We start from the raw sequence: 21,782 nt of genomic DNA on the forward strand, positions 1-21,782 counted from the left end.
CCCCGCCCCCGCCTTCCTCCCCCCCCCTACTGTACAAAAGGGTACTGTACCACCCCCGCCTCCGTGGTCCATCTATTTGCAGTTTGTCCGGGGTTTTCTATCTCTCTTTTTTGCATTCCTTCCTGCTTTGTGGGACTTTCTCTCTCTTTCCAAGCCGCAGTATTCGAGACTGATGGAAAGGGCCGTACCTCACGTCCTGTCCTGAGACAAAACAACTCCCGTGAGGTCTAGGTGTTCGGGGCGCCTGTCCCGGGCCGGGCACAGGCTGCTCACCCGGGAGAGTCGGGATCCTCCTCCGTCTGGCGGGGCCCCTCACGGAGGGCGTCACGCGGCAGGAGCTCTAGCTCCGCCAGCCATGCCGAGTCTGGGGCTGGCCGGCGGTTGGGCGCCCGGACGCTCGGGGAGGCGCCGCGGAGAGACGCGGAAGCTTTCCGGAGACGTTCCGTGGAACCTAAGGCCGGGCCGGAGACGCCCGAGCCTGGTAGAACCCAGGAGCTGTCAGCAGTGTGCCGACGCCGGGAGGAGCCTCCCCATCGCCCGGCTCTCCCGAGGGCCGCGGGCAGCCCTCCGGACGGGGCGCGTCCTCCCCTCCCCACGCCCCCGGGGTCACCCCGCAGCCCTTGACCGTCCCTGAGGCGATGGCCTCCCACCATTCCCGCAGCGAAAATGTGCGGAAATTATTCTCGTCGATGCCTGGGTTTTCCCTGAAAAGGATCAGTATTCTAGGAGCCCGCCTTCCGGCATTGGGGCGAGGGAGCCTGCAGTGATTGGTTCATCCACTAGGCGTCACCCCAAGCCCACAGTTACAAAAAGATTTTGTTTCAGCCATCTGTGGACGTGGCTAAAATTTTTTTTACTAAACTTTAGAAATGGGGGGGTTAGTCATGGGTGGCTCGTTGGTCTAGGGGTATGATTCTCGCTTAGGGTGCGAGAGGTCCCGGGTTCAAATCCCGGACGAGCCCTGTTTTTCTCCTCTTGTCACCATCCTGCTTCAGGGAGCACCTTCTATAGTTAATGTTACTGAACAGGCACCGACGTGTGCTCCACTAGTTCAGATTTATACACTTAATCTTTGTGTTGTTAAATCAGGATAAATGTCAGATGTTATTGTAAATAATTTATATAGCATTTCTTTTAGAAAATCACTGTTTCTAAAGTCGATCATCATTTCTCTTCTGCAGTTTTTTGTCGTTATCCAAAAATCGTTCATTCAGGAGTGGGCCAGGCCTATTTTATATCAATCGGTTTGCATAACCCTCACTTTTCCTCCACTGCAATCACGGGAGCCCTTCTTTGGGTGCTGGGACCTCCAAGGGTCAGCAAATGCAGCAACTTGTCTCATCACCTGGGATCCCTCCCTCCTTCAGGCCTAACATTCCGGGAACCTCGTGCCTGTGGGGGTGGCGGAGTCTCGGATGCTGTAGCACCATGGGATGACCTTCTAACGACCACGCTCAGGCCTGCCGGCATATTGGACTCACCTGTGGAGCTTTTCAATCATTCCAATTAAACTGGATTTTGTGAGGGTAGTCCCTTGACATGGCATCTGGATAAGTTTAGTTCTGGGTGCAACCATGTGTCAAACTTAGTTCCTCTGTGACCCTCCTTACTTACCCAGGCCACAGAAACAGACTGCTAAGAGCAGGAAACTCCAAAAGAGAAGAGGCCGCCCAGTGGGTCAGTGTGTGTGTGGTTTGAGGGGGACCTCAAACTGTGTGTGGCTTTCAATCCTTATAGAAAGGACTAGATCCTAACATCACACCTTCCCACCACTCTCTACCTGCTGGGTATTTAGTGATGGATCACATCCTACTATTTCAGTCACATATGCCCTGACTCACCTGATGAATGAGCTGGAAACCAGAGGTATTTTTCACTTCACTCTTAGCTACACTGCTGAGTCTCTAACTTCTGGTACCTCTTCAATATTTGGAAAAACCACAAAACAATCTTGGAATCATCCATTAATCCTCTCTCTCAACAACGCACATTCAATCCTTTACCATATGATGTTGGCTGTACGGTTAGAATCTTTCCAGAATCCAGTCAGCATATAAGAAAATGACATCCTAATACCAAACCCCAAGTTTTTCTTAGTAAAAATATATGTAAAACAATGATTTTATATTGGTCTAATCTGAATTCTTCCAGTTTTCAACAACTCCTTTTTGTATCTTGTCATTTCTATCAGTACATTTGCTCAGAGTTTACTTTAGGTGCAGGCTTTTCACTGCATTTCTGAGGTGAGTTACTTCCTATAATAAAGTGGAAAATACTAAAAAAAAAAAAAAAAAAAAAAAATCTTTCCAGAATCCAAACACTTAACTGACTCCACCCCCACCATAGCCCAAGCCGTCACCATCTCTCACCTGTGCTGCTGCAGTGGCCCCTTGCAGGTCTCTCTGGCTGGCCCTTGTGCCCCTTCAGGCTCTTTTCAACAGGACAGACAGAACAATCTCGTTGAAACCTAGGTCGGAGCTGGTCACTGCTTAAAACTGTGGGTCTCCATTTCATTTAGCATAAAATTGAAGCTCTTTGTTATGGCTTAAAAAAATCTCTGTGATTTTGCTGCTTCTTGGACTCCCCTCACTTCGCTGACCTCATCTCGTACAACTTAGTTCTTCCAGGTGGCTGCATTCCGATGACATTAACCCCTAGTATGCCACAGAAATTCCCACCTCAGAGCCTTTGCACGTACCCTTTTCTCTGTCTTTAATCTTGTCTCCCTCCTGCCACCATGGCTCAGTTCCTCACTGCGTTTAAGACCCCTGCACAGATGTTACTACCTACCAGGGAGGACTTCTCTGACCACCTACATGAGCTAGCCCCCACCCTCTTTGCTCTCTGTCCACCTTTCTCCATCTGAGTTTCCTCTTTGCATATACCACCACCGACTTTTGCTGCTGCTGCTGTTGCTTTTCTTAATTCTCCCTCTCCCATCACCAGAACGGAAGCTCCGTGAGAACAGGGTTTTTATAACTGCTGACATCTCAGAGGCTGGAACAGTTTTTAGCACCTAGTAGATACTTGAGAGATATTTGGTTAATGCATTGTATGAATTGCTTTAAATCACAAAGTTATACAGGTTGATAAGGAATGCCTGATCCTGTAGCACCCGGGGTACTGGGGGCTTGAATGAAGAGAGGGCTCCTGCAGTGTGGGGAATGTGCCATCTTTGGGAAAGTCTGAGAGTGGGGGCTTGCTTGGAAAATATTCTGTGGCAGCTCTCCTTTTGGGCCACAGTATGGCCCTATCAATGTTTTAAAGAAGCCTGAAAAGGCTCTTCCACCCAGACATACAGGAAGGCACAAAGTAGGCTCTCGGGAGCTATAAATTGGGTATCAGTGCCATTGATTGCTGTTGCATCCAGTCAGAGTTGCTTAAAAACAGGGCTGCTTTAGGCTTTGATCACTTTCAGCCGATTCTGAACCAGATGTTGTTTGGGGGTCACACTGTAAGGTTGCACAGAGCAGGGTCTTAAAATAATTGATTTGATAAGATGAAGAACAGATGTCCACAATAGAGACACCAGAGAGGAAGAGGAAAACTAAGGTTAGGGAAGGAATTGTACAACCAACGGGACTTCATCAGCCTCATTTGATCAGGCTTTGTGATGAGGGATCACTGTGAATATGAGTCCTAAGGAAATATTGCTGGCATGCTGGAAGGATTTATGGAAGAGAGAGTGGGAACTTCTGCTGGTCAGGAAAATTGCATGAACAGGCCGTGTCTGCTCTCTGGAGCTATGAATGCAAGCTGGAATCTGCCCCCTTGTGGAAAAAACAAGTACTGTCATGGATCGTCCCTTCAGGGTCTTAAAGGAGAGACCATAGATAAAAAGCTAATTTCTGGGCACCCCACGACCTTTTTGCTGATCCTTCTGTGTGCATGATATAAAGGTGGAACTTATAGGGAAGAGAGCTGTGTTGTCATCCAGGGATATGGTGCTTATGCAGTTAAGCTGAAGTATATTTTTTAAGTGGGCTCCACACTGGGTGCAGCCAAAGTGGGACTTGAATTCACAACCCTGAGATAGTGACCTGAGCTGAGACCAAGAGTTGGAGACCTAACCAACTGAGCCACCCATGTGCCCCTAAGCTGAATTATTTATTAAGGTGGATAGGATCCCTTGGATCTGGAGGGAGAGGAAAAAATTGGGCCAGCGCCGCTAGCAAAACTCCGGAGTTGGTCTTTAACAGCTGAAGTGAGTTGTTCTGAGAATCTTAGATTTGAGCCTTGAGTAGCAGAGATGAACCAACATTTTTCTTTCCTTTCATTGATCTTTATGATCTTAGGTCCGTGTGGTGGTACAGGGTCCTACCCAACGTATCACAAAAGATGACTGAGTCTTACAAAGAATAAAGAATAGCTCTCTGATACTATCATTAAAAAAAAAAAAAAAATCTCGGGGCACCTGAGTGGCTCAGTGGGTTAAAGCCTCTGCCTTTGGCTCGGGTCATGATCCCAAGTCCTGGGATCAAGCCCCACATAGGGGGTCTCTGCTCAGCAGGGAGCCTGCTTCCTCCCTCCCTCTCTGCCTAGTTGTGATCTCTGTCTGTCAAATAAATAAATAAAATCTAAAAAACAAAACAAAACACCAAAATCTTCAGGTCATTCACTCATGCCTTCTTCCAGTCAATCAACATTTACTAAACATTTATTGAGCAAACATTTGTCAAACATCTATAGTATTCCAGGCACTGTGCATGGAACCAGACAGATGAGGCTTCTACCCTCATGAAATAAGCAGATAATTTTAAAAATCAGGAAATACAATTAATTTATTGTACTAGTGATAAAACCCACAAAGAAAAAAAAATACAGAGTGGTATGCAAACGAAACAGAAGCTGTTCACTTACTCTGGGGTTTCCAGAAAGTCTTGTGTGAGGAAAGGAGGGACCCACCCGATTTAACCCATGGGATTCAACCAGGCAGAATGGGGATAGGGAGTGGAGTCAGGAACATTCCATAATGAGAGAACTAGATGTTAAGAATTTTGAGCTGGAAGGAAGCTTGGTGAGTTTAGAGAACTGAAAGGGGGACTGTATGGAGGGATAGAGAGAGACAGACAGACAGACAGACAGAGACACAGAGAGAGTGGTTTGAGGTGAGGTTCTCTATACAAGGTCTGGTAGGCAGAGGTCATTATTTTAAGACTTACGAAAAGCCATTGACACATTTTTGGTGGGGACGAGGGTGGATAGCACAGGCCCAGAACTAGATGTGTGTTTTAAAAAGATTACCATGGTATAATAATGTTGACAAAAAACCATGGGGAGCCCTGACTCAGCTTCTAATAAGCACAGAGCCCTGCATCAGGAAATGTTACAGCTGGATGGCTTTCACCAACTCTAAAAATTATCAGTTGTTTTGGCCTCATGCATTCCAGTTCCCAGCCACCACTAAAAGAGGTCGGTGAGAACCACGGAATTAAGCTCAAGGCCACAGAGCTAGCTAGTGGCAGAGCCAGTGTCAAGACAGGAACCTAGCTTTTAGGACTCCCAGGCCTCCTTCGGTCCTAGTTGAGTGCTTCTGAGAAAGGAGCTAGTTTATAGTTTATAGTTTATAGTTCCTGCTGTCACAAACTGAGTTTCTGAGCTAAACTTAAATGACCCCGAGAGCTGTTCTCTTCAGATGACAGTTTTCTAGCTACTACTCTGTTTCCACCCCCCACCCCGCCCTCACACACAGAGGGAGTAGAGATGTGGTCTCTGCCTCCCAGCCTGGAGTCAGGGTGAGCAGTAGGCAAATGGGGGGCTGGCTCCTGGCCACCAGGTCCAGAAGTGAGGAGGTGGAGCTCTGATTCAGGAATGTGGTAGACATGGAGTAACCCTATGAAATGGTTTAGGAAATTGACATTTTGGTCAAAGGGACACACACCTCCCCAAATCAAGAACACTTACTATTACCCAATGGGGGGGCATGAAACATGAAGCACCCCTACTCTTAAGGGTTCACTGGCTTCCTTTGGCAACTGCAAAGCAGTTCCCTAGACAAGCTGTTACCTGCAGGATTCAGGTGATACCTTTCTAAGCCTCTGGGCCAGCTGCCAACTGCCCTCCCACTAGTTTTCTCCAGGTGAGAGAATCAGACTAAGAGCTTGTGTGTCTCCAAGAACAAGCTGCTCTCGACTTGGGCAGGCCGTGTTCACGATCACATCAGAGGCTGTCAGTCTCAGCCTCACAGTGAAGTGTCCCAAGTTGTGGACAGGGGAGATCTTGTTCTCCCTTGGGGTCAATGGAAGCCTTTTTTGTTTTGTTTTGTAACTTTATGTGTATCCCTGAAATGACTGCCACCAGGCCATGGCCCAGGGGAGGTCATGTTGAGTGGAGGTTGCCTAAGCCTGCCTTTCTAACAGCTGCTTGGTAGGCCCCCTGTCCATTCAGATTTCCACTTCTGAGAAGGCTTTGATCTTAGCATATCTGGCTTCTCATGTGTGTCCTCAGGTCAAGCCCCCAGCGGTTTCCTTTGAATGCTCATTGGGGGAGGACCTTCCCCATGCACCTCCAAGGACATTCAGATCTTTCACACACTCCCAAGCTCTGCTCTCCTCTCCCCGCCAGTTCCAGCTCCCCTGAAATTCAGATAAGATTCCCTGAAAGAACAATTGTCCCCTGACCCCACATAATCACTGAGGCCCTCAAGAATCAGATTCATTCAAAAAAACACAGTATTGCCCAGTATGTCACAAGCAATCAAAAAGTGTCTCCTGGGGCGCCAGCCACCCGTTTGCCCACTGCTCACCCTGACTCCAGGCTGGGAGGCAGAGACCACATCTCTACTCCCTCTGTGTGTGAGGGTGGGGTGTGGGGTGGAAACAGAGTAGTAGCCAGAAAACTGTCATCTGAAGAGAACAGCTCTCGGGGTCATTTAAGTTTAGCTCAGAAACTCAGTTTGTGACAGCAGGAAGGGAACCTTATGGAGTTGAAGTCTTCCTTTATTCGTTTCTCCTACTTCCATTTGAGAATGATGGAACTCAGACTCAGAGGTGACATGACTTTCCCAAGATCACACAGCTAGTTCGTGGCAGAGGGAGAAGAGAATCCGAAGTCTTTCCCTTTTTTGTCTGTTGACCAACACCAGACAGAATGGCAAGCTGCGGAATAAATGTGCGTGTATTCGGGGTCTTAGGGATGGCCATCTGGAAGGCACCAAGAGGACAAAAAGTGTGCTCTGCAGAGACAAAGGAGGTTAGGGTACTTAAAGAGGAAAGAGAATTTACAAGAGTTGTTTTGCCTAAAATGTGATTGGCGATAGCTGCATTAATGCTGAGCTGTTAGAATGAGATTGGAGAATCACAAGCAATGGCTGCAAAAAAGAGTGTTTGCAGCCTTGTGGCCAGGGTGCGTGGCCGTTTTCCAGGATGTTGTTTGCACAGGGCCTGAGGTTTGATTCCATCTGGGTGAGGACACGCTTCTGGCTTCCTTCCCCAAGGGCTTCGGGCTCCATTTTCTGGCCCCTTCTCATGCCTGACTCCATCTTAGGAATTTTCTTTCACACACCCACTCTGCAAACACTTTTTTTTTCCCCCAAAGACTTTTTATTTATTTATTTGGTAGAGGAGAGACAGCAGGAGAGGAAACACAAGCAGGGGGAGTGGGAGAGGGAGAAAAGCAGGCTTGACCTGAACTGAAGGCAGACACCCAACAACTGAGCCACCCAGGCACCCCAGGAGACACTTTTTGATTGCTTGTGACATACTGGGCAATACTGTGCTAGAACAAACAGGTTCATTGTTCTGAATCTCCAGAAGCCCACAGCATGTGGGAAAGAAGGCCAAATAAACCCTTCGAAGCCCCACAGAGAAATCACTCAGCCTAAATTACATACAGGAAGTGTGGAGACACATGGAGGAGATGGAGGTGGTTAACATAAAGTAAGATTCCTGGAGGAGCTGGTAAGGCCCCATGCCCTTTGCACTGCACTTAGAGATATTTCCTTACTTTGGCTGTCTGAGGGTTTGTGGGAGCCAGCATAGATTTCCTCATAGGCGAGGCTCAATTCCAAGGTTAGAAAGAAACCTACCGGGGTGCCTGGGTGGCTCAGCCTGTAAAGCATTGGTTAACTCACTCACTCACTGACTGTTGGTTTCTGCTCAGATCATGATCTCAGGGTCATGAGACTGAGCCCCTGTCCAGCTCTGGGACTGGTACAAAGATTATCTCCCTCTCCCTCTGCCTCTCCCCAACCCCCTAATAAATACATAAAATCTTTAAAAACCAAGCAAACAAACTGGGCCACTTACGTGGCTCATTCGTTTAGGCATCTGCCTTCTTTGGCTCAGGTCACGATCTCTGGGTCCTAGGATTGAGCCTTGCATCAGGCTTCCTACTAAGCAGGAAGTCTGTTTCTCTCTCTCTCTTTCTCCCTCTGCCCCTTGCCAGTGGTCATTCTCTCTCTCTCTCTCTCTCTCAAATAAGTGGATAAATCTTTTAAAAAAAAGAAAGAAAGAAAGCAAAAAAGCCAACCAGCAAGCTAGCTATCATCTGACTGTTCTCCACACCAGGGTAGGAAGTGAAAATGGTTTGGGAGGGTTCCTTAGTGGAAATGAACAGAAAGGAAAGAAATCAGTTCCCAATTTAGAAGTACTTCCAAACTTTTAGTCTTCAGGAAGGGGCATCTGGGTGATAGAGAAGTGGGCACAAAGAGGGTTAGAGAATGGTGGGGTAGGAGAGCCCCTTCTGCCCTAACTGACCTTCCTAAATGCAACCCATCCCCAGCTTCCCAGCTCCTAACTGTGACTCCCTGCCCCCTGCTGGGCCCTGCTGCCAGCCCATGGGCACGCTGGCACTTCTTCCACCTTCCTGCCTGTCCTTGGGAAGTCCCTCCCGTGGAACCCACACCACCCAGTTCATCTCCATGATCCCCTATGAAATGGCTCCCAGACTTGCTGAAAGAACACAGGCAACTGAGCACCACAACTAGGGAATACAGACCAGTCCCCCCTCCTCCAAAGGGTGGGAGACAGTCCAAGGAGCTGCTTAGTCATGTGACATGAGGCAAGCTCATACCCTTTGTCTGGTCTGGGTATCATATTACAATATGATAAATAAAAATTGTGAGATGGGTTCAACTCTTTAGAAATTATGCTGTTTACAATTCGGAGCTCATCTATTGTGGTGACCCTAAACATCTGTGTGCATGAGAATCACCCGAGATGGCCTCCTGATTACAAAAGCAGATTCCAGGGCCTCACCTCCCGAGACTGATTCAGTAGGTCTGGGGTAAGGCCCAGGTATTTTTAATTAGTAGCAAAGAAACTCTGAAGCATTTCAGTTAGAAGCCATCTCCCTCTACCACATATACGCATATGTATTTTTTTAATCTGTGAGAGCCAGGCAGTGGAAGACCAAGGGTGGTTAAGGGCCAATGTGAGGCCCTTTTTTTTTTTTTTTAGTAAAGATTTTGTTTATTTATTTGACAGTGATACAGCAAGAGAGGGAACACAAGCAAAGGGAATGGGAAAGGGAGAAGCAGGCTTCCTGCTGAGCAGAGAGAGGCCAACTCAGGGCTTGACCCCAGGACCCTGGGATCATGACCTGAACCAAAGGCAGATGCTTAATGACTGAGCCACATAGGTGCCAGGTGGTGAGGTTATTAACCCTCCCCCAATATACTCTGCAAACTCTGCCCTTTCCCCTTCTTTGATAGGGGCAATTCATGCTTCCTCAGCTTTGGGTGAAGCACTTAGAACATTGCATCTCCAAAAAGAGTGCCCTTAGCCCCCCCTTGTGGCATGATCACTGTGCCCTGCATCCTCCTGGGGGACCACTGTAGGTGGCGGGAGCCCCAGGACTGGAGGAAGAGGACATATAAAATAGGGGATAATGAGGGGAATAAGCAAACCTCATATCAGAATGACCAAGGAAAGGGACATTCAAAAGGAATTCTAGTGAAGGTCTGCTGATGGCTGCTGGAAGCAGTCCATGTGAGTTAGTGTTAAGATTTTTCTCTTGGGGAAACCTGGGTGGCTCAGTTGGTTAAGCGGCTGCCTTTGGCTCAGGTCATGATTCCAGGGTCCTGGGATCAAGCCCCACATCAGGCTTCCTGCTCAGTAAAGGGCCTGCTTGTCTCTCTCCCTCTGCCTGCCACTTGCTTACTTGTGTTCTCTGTCAAATAAATAAATAAAATCTTTTTAAAAGATTTTTTTCCCCTCACAACACCATATCCTTGTGTTTCATGGGCTTTAGAGAGTACAGGACGGGGCCTGTATCCAGGCTTTGGGAGGATAGTGAAGCAGGTCAGAGGCTGTAGCCCCATGGGGAGAAGCACTTATGAGAGGCCAGGGATTAAGAGCAAGCAAGTCTGGAGGCTCAGTTTTGGAAAGAAATTTAAAAAGCACTCCTTTGGAGAGCTTCTAAAACATTTTGGGAAGGGAACTAAAATTCTAGTAGCAGTGAGGGATGCGTTTGGATTTTTTTTTTTTTAAGAGATGGGGAGGGGCAGAGGGAGAGGCCGAGAGAGAATCTCAAGCAGGCTCCACATCCAGGGCAGAGCCCCACATGGGGCTCAATCTTACAACCTGAGATCATGACCTGAGCGGAAATCGAGAGTTGGACGCTCAACCGAATGAACCATCTGGGTACCCTTGGATTATTATTATTTTTTTTATTAACTTTTCTTTTTTTTTATTTCTTTTCAGCGTAACAGTACCTTGGATTATTTTTATGTGAATATTAAAGAAAGGACAATCCCCCAAATCTAACAAAATGGGATTATTTAAGTTAGTTTCCCTTTGTCTATTGCCTCCTGGGTTCAGACTTAGATGCCATCTATGGCTCCTACTCCCTTGCATCATTTCCCAAACTGATGATCCTTTGGATGTTAATAGTGTTAACCAGTAATAGTCAGATGAAGCTCCATGCTCAAATCAGTTTGTAAAATTCTGAATAAAATGAGATTAACCAAGCTTCTCAGAATCTCATGCTTGTGAATCTTGTGACTCTTAATAAACAGTATTTTTGAAACTTTTGATCGGGACACTTCTTTCCTTGAAGCACACTCATTAACATTTTCCAGAACAGTGTTTGCCTGAAGGCAAGCAGGAAAAGTGCTGCTGTTTGTCCCCCAGCGTTTACTCCCCCTTCTTCCTTAGTCATAGGACACCAGAATTTGAGCCAGGCACGTGCTCACCCAGAATACACCCAGCGTTTGCCACTGTCCCTTGCAGTTGGATGTGACCACGTGACCAGGTTGTTGCCAATGAGAAGTTAAGGAGAGATGATGTGGGGAAATGTGCCCCTAGAAGGCAGTGCCATGCCCCTTTTGTGCCTTGCTTCCCCCTGGTGGTGGAATGCAGACATGCCGACTAGAGCTAGAGCAGCCATCTGCACCGGGACAGAGAAGCCAGGGGCTGGGATCGAAGTTGAGGACCTTGGAGCACCTTGCAATCCTGGACTAACTACCCCAGGCTCTCTTATAGGAGAAATAAACTTCCATCTCGTTCAGACTACTGTCACTTCATGTTTCCTGTCATTAGCTGCCATCGGGGAAAGGTGTCAGGATAACTTCTTCAGATTTGCTTTTTTTGTTGTTTTTTGTTGTTTTGTTTTTCAAAACCAGTTGTGTATTAGGATATATGGATGGCCTGGGAATTTATACAGAAGTCAACAAAAATATTAAAGGATATCAAGAAAGATACTTGGAATATGGTGAAGGCCCTTCCTATCAAGAGCATTTAAGATCAAAACGTATATTCTACCAATAAATATGCTAATTATAATAAATTAGGTCATTTGAAAGTATTCTTCTAAAGTTTCTGCACATAGAGAGAGTATATATAAGGGAAACCAATAAGAATGTTTTTCCTTTGGTTGGTGCTGTTGGCCAATACAGGTCCCATAGTGGGAAGCAGTAAGAATAGCATGCCTTCCAGATTCTCAGGGACTCCTAGCTAGGGAGGAAGAGGAAACTTAATGATGGTGTAAGTTGAATTTCTCCCCAGTTTAGTAGGCTAGAAGACTTAGAATTTATTTCAATTTGACACAGAAGCAGTTAAGAAATGTAAATTTCTTGCCCATGTTTGTAGAGTAAGATTCATAGCCACTAGGTAGCAAAATATTTACTTATAGGACTTCACTGATTTTTTTAAGTGACTGGATGATCAGGAAGGGTCTTTATTTGGTCACAAGGTGATTGATGGGCAGGTAGGGGGCATGGGGGGCTGGTGGAATCCGGGAGACCTTGTGAGCTAGCCCATAAAACAGGGGAGGCTCTCCGGGCAGGGATGGAGAGAGTTGGAGAGTTAAAAAGAAACCTTAAGGAGTTTCACATCAGATGGAGATTTTAAAACTAGTTTTGCAGGGTGCCTGGGTGACTCAGTCCAGCAAGCATTTCAGGGTCTTGGAATTGAGCCCTGAATCAGGCTCCTGGCTCAGCGGGGAGTCTGCATCTCCCTCTCCCTCTGCCTGTCTCCCCCCACCCCTGCTTGTGCTCTCCCCCTCTCTCTCAGAAATAAATAAAATCTTTAAAAAATAAATAAAACTAATTTTGCTTTACTGTTTGTGTGAGAACCTATACTCCGTATCCAGGAATACTTCAGTGGTAGCTATTACTTCCTTAACCTTTGTGGGATTGGATTTGCTTTGGGGGATTTAGCGAAGTGGCGAGTCCTGTGCTCTGCTTATCTACTGCTGCTTCACAATCACCTTAAAACAGTGACGGAAAATAGGAACAATTAGGTGGATCCTGAATCTGGAGGCTGACTGAGCTCAGCTGGACAGTTCTTCTTTGAGGTCTTGCCTGTTTTTTATTCACGTGACGGCCAGAGTTGGTTGATTGCGTAGGTTTTTCCATTCAGCAGTCTGGCATCGGGGCTGAGAAGATTAAAGCATCAGGGAACTGGAACGGGTGCGGCAACCTGGGCATCTCTTTCTACCCAAGTGGTATCTCCAGGCGGTAGCCTCAACATTGCTAGACTTCATACACAGGCGCTGAAGGCACCTGGAGCAAACGTCCCAAGAGAGCCACAGCCAGACAGAAGCTAGATGACCTAGTCTCAGAAGTCACACAGGACCCTTTGCACTATATTACCTTAGTGGGAGCAGGCACAGAGGCCCACCTAGGTTCTCAGTAAAGCATGTGGACGCTACCTCTTAATTTTGTGGCCATGTTTGGAAAACACCATCTGCTACATTGCCTTAAGTTGAGCACAGCATCGGGTGACTGCAGAGGCCTTGCAAGGGTGTCCAAGCACATCCACAGGACATGAACAACCTCTGCAGCTTCTTGTAGCAGAACGGAACCCGGGAGCTCTCAGAGCATTTCTCCCTAGCCACGCGTCCTCTCCGTGTGGGGGCCTCAACACAGGACAGCTGGAGGCACCCAGCGTATGTGTTCTCTTCCTCTGCTGTCGCTCGGAGGCGGAGATGGCTGCCTGCTGTCACCAGAGGCTGGAGCTGGGGAGTTCCCTGGCCACTCTGTAAGGCAGCTTATTCATGTGATGAAATGAGTAATAATGATGTTTTACAGCCTAACATGAATTTTCGTTTCCAGCAGCTATGTGGCTCCTCTAGTGCCCTGTGCATTGTCCTAAGGTTCAACAAAGTGGGGGGTGGTCAGGGTATGGAGAAGAGTTTTAGGACAATGGCAGGCATCTAAAAACAGAGCCGATTTCTCTTTCCCTTTCCTCTTTTTTTTTTTTTGTTTGTTTAAGATTTTATTTATTTATAAATAAGACACAGAGACACAGCGAGAGAGGGAACACAAGCAGGGGGAGTGGGAGAGGGAGAAGAAGCAGGCTTCCCACTGAGCGGGGAGCCAAATGTGGGCCTTGTTCCCAGGACCCTGGGATCCTGACCTGAGCCCCCCAGGGGCCCCTCCTTCCTTTCTTCTTAATCTTTTTCATCTTCCTCCCTCTCTTCTCCCACCCCTCCTCCCCTCCTCATCTCACTTCCCCACCCCCACAACTCCTTCCTTTCTTTTTCTTCCTCCTCCTGCTCCTCCCCTCCTCCTCCTCCTCCTCTTGCCCCCTTCCCTCCATCTTTCCTTCTTTCTCCCTCCCTCCTCCTTTTCAGGAATTGGGTATGTCCTAGTCCATTTACAGCCCATGCTAGGCTTCTCTTTTGTTCTATTCAATTTTATTATTTCCCCTCTTATTCCTTGAGCCTGCTTCTATTCCTCTCACCCTCCTAGGCACCTATGCTAGAGTATTTAATCCATGTTCTTCCATCCTATTTAGATACTGTGAAACCTTGGGAAATTCGTTGTCTTATTTTGGAGCATGTATGTTTTAAATTTAAATAAACTGGAAAGAATTTTCATTCTGTTTCTTACTGTTTTTTACACAGTACCATGTTTTTGAATTCTATCCATGTTGCTATTTGTAAATCTAGTGCATTATTTGAAACTGCTTCATACTATTTTATTTTATGTATCCAGTGCTTCTTTACTGGGGGACACTTAAGTTGCCTCCAGTCCTGTTTGGCCACCAATAGTGCTGGAATGAATATCCTTCCATGTGCTCCATCTGGAAGAACTCACAAGGGCTCAGGGTATACCCATTCTTCATTTCACCAAATACTTCCAAATTATTTTCCAGCATCACCACACCGATTTTCATGGCCACTAACATTTTTACCAGCACTTGATGTAAGATTTCTCATTTTTGGCAATCTGATGGTTATGAACTGATATCTATTGGTTATCTTAATTCCCATTAATTTGATTACTAATGAAGTTGAGCATCGTTCATCAATTCTGGCTTTCTCTTCTCAAATTGGCTTTTCATTGTTTTTGAGTTTTTTCCTTCTCTGTTAATTTTTTTTTAAAGATCTTATTTATTTATTTATTTGATAGAGAGAAAGCAAATACAAGCAGGGGGAGTAGCAGGCAGAGGGAGAGGGAGAAACAGACTCCCTGCTGAGTAGGGAGCCTGATGTGTGGCTTGATCCCAGGACCCTGAGATCATGACCTTAGGCTTAACTCGCTGAGCCATGCAGACGTCCTTGAAGTTTCCTTTTTATTGCTGACACGAGTGAGTCCGTTATATCTAGATGTTAACTCTTTTTTTTTTAACGATTTTATTTATTTATTTGACAGAGAGAGTAATCACAAGTACGCATAGAGGCAGACAGGGGGTGGGGGATGGGGGGGAAGCAGGCTCCTCCCCGAGCAGAGATCCGGATGCAGGGCTCCATCCCAGGACCCTGAGATCATGACCTGAGCCGAAGGCAGAGGCTTAACCCACTGAACCACCCAGGTGCCCCCTAGATTTTAACTCTTAATTGGTTTTAGGCATTACAAATATTTTCTCCCAGGGTGCCAACACTATTGAACAATTGAACCCAGTCTCAGTTCAATTTCTACAGGGTAATTTTCTGAAATGTACAGACAGGTTCAGCTGCCTCAGATGAGGATAAATTTTGTGACAAATATTGCCTTCGGGTTTGTAAACTTAACATACCATCCGTAATTCAGCTACTTGGAAGTCTAAGCAGGATATATTGAACATGTTATAATATGTATATATATTTCTCTTTATACAGTGGAAATGTTTCTGCAAATAGTGTGTGAATCAAAATTTGTTCACTAGAAACAATTAATTAATGCATTTATGTCTTGGTGGCACTGGGCAACCCACACCCCGAACAGGACGGTTTGAATTCTGAAATGATGCCCATTATGTACATTTGGAAAGTAAATAATAACCTCCTCGTTGTTCATTTTCATGCTCTGGAATTATGCTTTTGTTGTTATACAGAAAGAGACCCCATTCTTTGAAGCCTTTTCCAGTATTTTCCACCCCAAAATCCTTTTCTTCTTACCAGTTAGAAAGACACCAATGCACAGGAGAGAATATGTAACTGTCTCTCCTTTTTTTTTTTTTTTTCATTTTTTTTAAATTTATTTTCAGCATAACAGTATTCATCGTTTTTGTACCACACCCAGTGCTCCATGCAATCCGAGCCCTCTCTAATACCCACCACCTGGTTGTAGCTGTCTCTCCTAAAGAGAAATCATTTCAGGGCAAGAAGTAGTAAAAATAAGTCCATTTTCCCATTTCTGTATCAAATGACCAGGAGATGATAGCAATAAAAAGTCTTCTATTTTCTCAATGCCTTATGACACTGTCTTTCACCAAACCCTCGTCTGCTTGTTTCCCATGTCAGTTTCCCAAAAATACCATAGGGGAGTGATTCCCAGATTTTGCTCCATATTAGAATTACTCAGGGAGCTTTTACTAATCTCAAACTCAGGTCACACCCAACATCAATTAAAGCAGAATGTCTCAAGGTGGCATTGAGAACTGCACAGGGGATTCCAATGTTCAGCAGGGTTTAGAAACCATTGCCACCCCCACCCCCAGCAGTCCAGGGCTTTATCAAGACTAATGTTAACATCAGGGAGTTGTTTCTGTCCTATCCTGGACACCTTATGGGAATGACACTTGCTAGAACTTGGTGTTCAAGTGTGAAGTATTGAGAGGGTGAGACTCTTGCTACTGTCGCCAGCTCCCTCTCTGCCTCAAGCTCTCTGCAACTCATCTCTTCTTTAATGAAATGGGGGTAATAGGTACTTCATGGGTTTGTAGTAAGGACTAACTGAAAATCTGGAAAACAGAGGATTCTGTGTCTGACACACATCAGGACCTTAATAAACATTTGGGAAAGTTCACGCTTATTTAATGAGGACACATTTAGGACCTTCCTTAGTCAACTCTCCCTCTGAAGGTACCTTGTTGTCCTTCCCAGTGGCACCCAAGCACACTCCCCCCAGGCTCCTCCCTCTTTATATTCTGGCCCTCCCCACACCCAACTGGCTGCCTACCCATTATTGTCAAGGAACAGCTAGGACTTTCTCAGATCCATGATCACAAGGATATGTTACCAGTGAGAACTACAGCAAAAACAACAGGTGAGAGGAACTAGCCTAGTAGGAGAGATTGGGAAGAACTGGGAAGAACAGATTGGTAGACAGTGCTGAAAACATGTGGAATTGGATAGAATTAGTGTTGATACAATTATGGGAGAGGAAGTCATTTGGCAATAGGAAAAAAACAATCAGGCATGGGTACTTCTGAGCATCCTTCTACATGTTTGGCTCTGTGGTAAGCACTCTGATGGATTCAAGAGAAACAGGAGCTCTCAAGGAGCTTGCAGAAGTAAAACAAATACAACACAACAGACTGATCAGAGAACAGTTCAGTGCCAGACTTGGAGAGCTGAAGTAGTCCAAAAGGGCTTTCGTGAGGAACTGTACCTCTAGCTGGAGCTTGCAGGGTCACTTGAGATTTTATTTACCATTTTTAAAGATTTTATTTGTTTAGTTGGTTAGTTATTTGACAGAGAGAGAGAGCGAGAGCACAAGCAGGGGAAGAGGAGAGGGAGAAGCAGGCTCCCCACTGAGCAGGGAGCCCACTGCAGTGCAGGGCTTGATCCCCAGACCCTGGGATTATGACCTGAGCTGAAGGCAGATGCTTAACCGACAGAGCCAACCAGGCGCTCCTCACATGAGCTTTCAATTAGCAGAGAGAAGGAAGTAAAATATCTCAAGTGTGGGGGAGCAAATCATGGGCTGGGGCTTGAGGAATCTGATTACCCTTGGTTATGTCCTGTCTCTTCTTACTCTATAGGAGTTAGAGCAGAAGATGTGAAGGGACTCTTACCCCTGATGATCCTAATGGTGGTCATTTTTCTGCTGCTTCTGTTCTGGGAGAATGAGCTGAATGAGAAAGGAGAGGGGCCAACCATGGAGCAGCTGCATGTAGACTACCCTCAGAGTGACATTCCCGTACGGTACTGCAACCACATGGTCTTGCAAAGAGTCATCAGGGGACCTGACAACACCTGCAAGACGGAGCACGTTTTCATCCACGAGAGGCCTAGAAATATCAATAAGGTCTGCGCCTCTTCCAAGAAGAGGATTTGTCAGAACCATTCTTCCATTTTATGTTACCAGAGCATGACCAAGTTCAAAATGACTGTGTGTGGGCTCATTGGAGGCACTAGATATCCTGCCTGCAGGTACAGCGTATCCTCCATAAAGGGGTTCATCATGGTCACTTGTGATGACATGGGGCCAGTTAGTCTCCAGAGGTATGTTGAGTAAGTTGAGAGCAGCGCCTGGGATCCTCTCTTTTCTCTCTCAGTGGTACTTGCTCTCCCCAAGGCACACCTGAACTGTGGACCTGGGATAATGCCTTGAGCGAACTAGGTAGCTGTTAGTAATTCATTTATCTTTCCAGTATTGCTGAGCTGGAATCTTTTTATTCTGCTTTAATTAAAAAAACTACTGAATTAAATCATAAACTCTGCATGTGTTTTAATTTCTTGTCCCTTTTCTTTGGGTCATTTGTTGAGAGCCAAAAGTGAATCTGAGGCAGAACTGAGATTAGAGCAAAGCGAGCAAGGCACTCACTTCAGGTTCAAAATTTAAGGGGCACCCCAAATCCCAATAATCTAGATACGCAAATTTAAAAAATTAATGCAGAAATCGCTGGTGAATAAAATATCTAAGTTTTAAGTCAAGATCCAGTCTGACGGGGTTGGAGTTAGGGTGTTAGTGAATTGTGCCAGTACAGGGTCAGATTCTTGATCAGAGGTTATTTTGCATTAAATTAAGATTTTTAACTATTGCATTAAATTGTTATTTATCTTGATTACGGGGCTTTTTGGTAGCCCCCTTAAGTTTTGTATCTGGAGTTGAGTGTCTCCTCTCATTGCGTTGTACTCCCACACTTGATCCTAGGTGTTGAGGCACTTGGAGTAGGCAGTTAGGGACTTCTCTAAAGATGGCACATATAATTCAAACTGCATCTGTTTCCATTCAGCAGCTGCCTCTGTGCCTTGAAAGAAAGGGAAAGGGAGATGGGAAGGATTGCCTGACTGGTCAGAAACCATGTCCCTTAAAGACTGGAGAGTAGCAAATCAGGATTTCTAGGACGAGATTGAAACTCTCAGAGCTCAGTGCCCCTCCTCCTGCATCCCTGGAAGAAACAGAGAACTTGCATCCAGACTTCTAACTTGTTTCTCTTTTTAGATCTTACAGCTGAGCTGGTTGTTTAGCTCTCCCACATCCAGCTGTGGGCAGGGCATCTTTAGAGTTAGAAGGCGAGGGGAGAGCATGAAAAGAAGGAAAGGCTCCGGGGATTTGATTAAGTCCTGTTCTTCTCTGAGCATGCCCACACCTGGGAAGTGAAGGGCTTGGACTAGCTAGTCTTTGAGGTTTCCAGGCCTGTTACTCCACAATTCCATTTCTCCTTGTTGGAGGGGAGGGTTAGTACAGAGGAGTAGTGAGAAACAAGGGGTAATTGGCAGCTAAGTGCCAGATTATGGGGTCATTGATTCTTAGCTATGACATTTCCATCCTGTGAGAGTCAGAAACACAGTGACCTAGAGCGGACACAGGCAATGCACAAGATTTAGAGGGCCCTTTCTGTTCTTATCTTTTCAGTCGAGAGACTTCAACTATTGCATTATTTATATGGACTTAGTTCAAGGTCAGATCAGAAAAGGAGGTACACCTATGCTAGTTGTTAACTCTGTCTTTTGCAAGCATCAAGATCTAACCGATTGATTCAGTTCACAGAGGGAGGACATTTACAGTTGCAAGTAAAGGACACTTTGCAGCCTTGTAAGTAGGCAAGGCTTGCTCAAGACCCATTTCTCCAGGGAAGTCCCACTGTCATTGCTGTCTTCGTAGACGTTTGGATGTCACCAAGGAAGCTGAGCAGGATCAAGTGGTCCCTAGCATATGACCTGTAGCCCCATCATTTCTTGGGCAAAATTTTTAAGTAGCTGAAATGAGTCTTTAAAGTCTCTGTTTCTATGTTTTAAATTCTGATTCCTTTTCCTGGACCTCTCCCTAGGCTTTATTGTCTCTTTTCTTCTTCCCGCTGCTTTTTCTTTCCTTCCTCCCTCAACCTTTCTCCTTCTAAGTAGAAACAATATCTTGCAGATAAATGCATTCCCACAAAGTTGTGAGTAACTGAGACTCTCCAGTGGAATTTATTCTCAGAATATTTTCATTCAATAGGGATCAAGACCCAATTCAAATGAATTGCGATGTCTTAGACATTTGTAGTTCAAGAAGGTTTTTTTTTTTAAATGGACACCTAGTAGTCCAAATCAAACCCAGGTAGCTGTGAATTCTATGCACTTGAAAAAATGTTTCAGAAAAATAGTTCAGTGCAGAATCTCTGCACTGTTTTCCTTTTCATTTTTCTCCTCATTGTCTTTCTGTTTTTCTATTATCATCTCACTTGATGTTGACAGTAGAGGATATTTAGGAAAAAAATCTAAATCCTTCTTTCCTACTCCCTTCAACTTGCAGCAAGTCTATGCTCAAGTCACACACATGAATACATCCATTAATTCCTAATCATCTATCAATAATCTAATCAACCCCAATTATTAAGGCTCATATATTTTTAGTACTGGGTCTTTGCTCTAATTTCACACACAGAACATTTTAAAATTAAATATAATAAAAAATACAAGTCCATTTGTGTTCATGTCAAATGAGTGGCATAAGAAGTGAATGATTATATAGAATTATAGAATCGATATGTTGCACATCTGAAACTAACATAACATTGCCTGTCAACTATACTTCAATAATAATAAAAGAAAGAAATGAGTGATAAGAAGACCAGGGAAGTGAACAATGGATTTGGTAGACTTAATTAGTGAAAAATGTGTTAAAGAAAGAATATGACTTAATTGGACTTTGAAGGATTTCAAGAGGCAGAAAAGAGCAGGCTTCCAAGAAAGGACCAAAAATGGAGAGACAGAACAGGGCGTATTCAGAGAACGGTGGGTCACGCTGATTTGAGTAGGGCAGCTTTGTGTACCAAAATAATGGGAGAGAGCCCTGAGAAGCAGGTTGAGATTAGATCAAGAAGAGCCTTGACTAGGTGACCTCAGGGGGTTAGAGTACCTCCAGCAGGCAATGCGAATATTTTAAGGCTTTTGAAATAGTCATTTCAAGTGCCCTTTTTAGAAAAGTAGTATATCCAGGGAATTGGAGGGGCAAGGAGAAGTGGTTAGGAGGTAAAAGTGATAATGCAGGGATACAAGGAAATAGAGGCTCTTAGAGGTGGGAATGAAAGAAATGCTTTCTAGATCAAGAGAAAGAATTCTCACCCTGAATAACCATTCTTTCTGAGATTTTCATTATGAATTTCCCAGCACTGATCTCAAGTAAAGGATTTTCTGCATTTGTCAAGCCATGTTATGTTGTTAACAAATGTTAAGAAGCATTTTTGCAGTTCGGTGTTTGATTCTGTACAGAATAAAAAGATGCAGAAACTAAGGTCCAGGCTCAAGGAATTTTCATACTTAAAAAGGATAAAAGAATTACATATATCAACCAACGTGAAAATTTTAAAAAGAACATATAAAATGAAGTAAAAAAAATTTAAAAGTACATAAGAACATATAAAATGCAGGGCGCCGGGGTGGCTCAGTGGGTTAAAGCCTCTGCCTTCGGCTCAGGTCATGATCCCAGGGTGCTGGGATCGAGCCCAGTATTGGGCTCTCTCCTCAGCGGGGAGCCTGCTTCCCTCTCTCTCTGCCTGCCTCTCTGCCAACTTGTGATCTCCATCAAATTAAAAAAAAAAAAACTCTAAAAAAAAAGAACATATAAAATGAAGTGTGATGTAATCAATGCTATAGGGTTTCAAAAAAAGCTAAAAACAAATCACTCTGGGTTAAACGATAAACAGGGAAGTTTCCACAGAAGAAGGAACAGTGATGCTGCCATTTCACAGGGATTCTGGCAGCCAAAGGCTCATTTATGAAGTTCTCTGAGCATCCTTGTCTCTATGTTGTCCCCTCCTTCT

The 21,782-nt window shown here is 45.2% G+C and overlaps 1 protein-coding gene and 1 non-coding gene across 2 annotated transcripts; both read left to right on the plus strand.

Moving 5' to 3' along the window:
• The first annotated feature begins 890 nt into the window (after nt 1-890).
• TRNAP-AGG lies at nt 891-962 on the plus strand. The gene has a single exon. It is a non-coding gene; the product is annotated as a tRNA-Pro (tRNA).
• A 15,859-nt stretch (nt 963-16,821) lies between these two features.
• On the plus strand, nt 16,822-18,049 carry LOC111158331 (ribonuclease A family member 12 (inactive)). Its single transcript, XM_022520311.1, has 2 exons — nt 16,822-16,855; nt 17,574-18,049. Exons 1-2 carry the CDS (start codon nt 16,822-16,824, stop codon nt 18,047-18,049), a joined length of 510 nt encoding a protein of 169 aa, XP_022376019.1.
• Nucleotides 18,050-21,782: the final 3,733 nt, after the last annotated feature.

This window comes from Enhydra lutris, unplaced genomic scaffold, assembly GCF_002288905.1.
Source record: "Enhydra lutris kenyoni isolate GAN:26980312 unplaced genomic scaffold, ASM228890v2 scaffoldscaffold4, whole genome shotgun sequence".
Lineage (NCBI taxonomy): Eukaryota > Metazoa > Chordata > Mammalia > Carnivora > Mustelidae > Enhydra > Enhydra lutris.

What these genes read in the sequence shown, in the direction of transcription:
- LOC111158331 (XM_022520311.1), top strand. Translation starts at nt 16,822, where the DNA reads ATGTTACCAGTGAGAACTACAGCAAAAACAACAG. An exon ending in AACTACAGCAAAAACAACAG is followed by an intron (nt 16,856 to 17,573) that starts GTGAGAGGAACT and finishes CTTACTCTATAG; the next exon opens with GAGTTAGAGCAGAAGATGTG.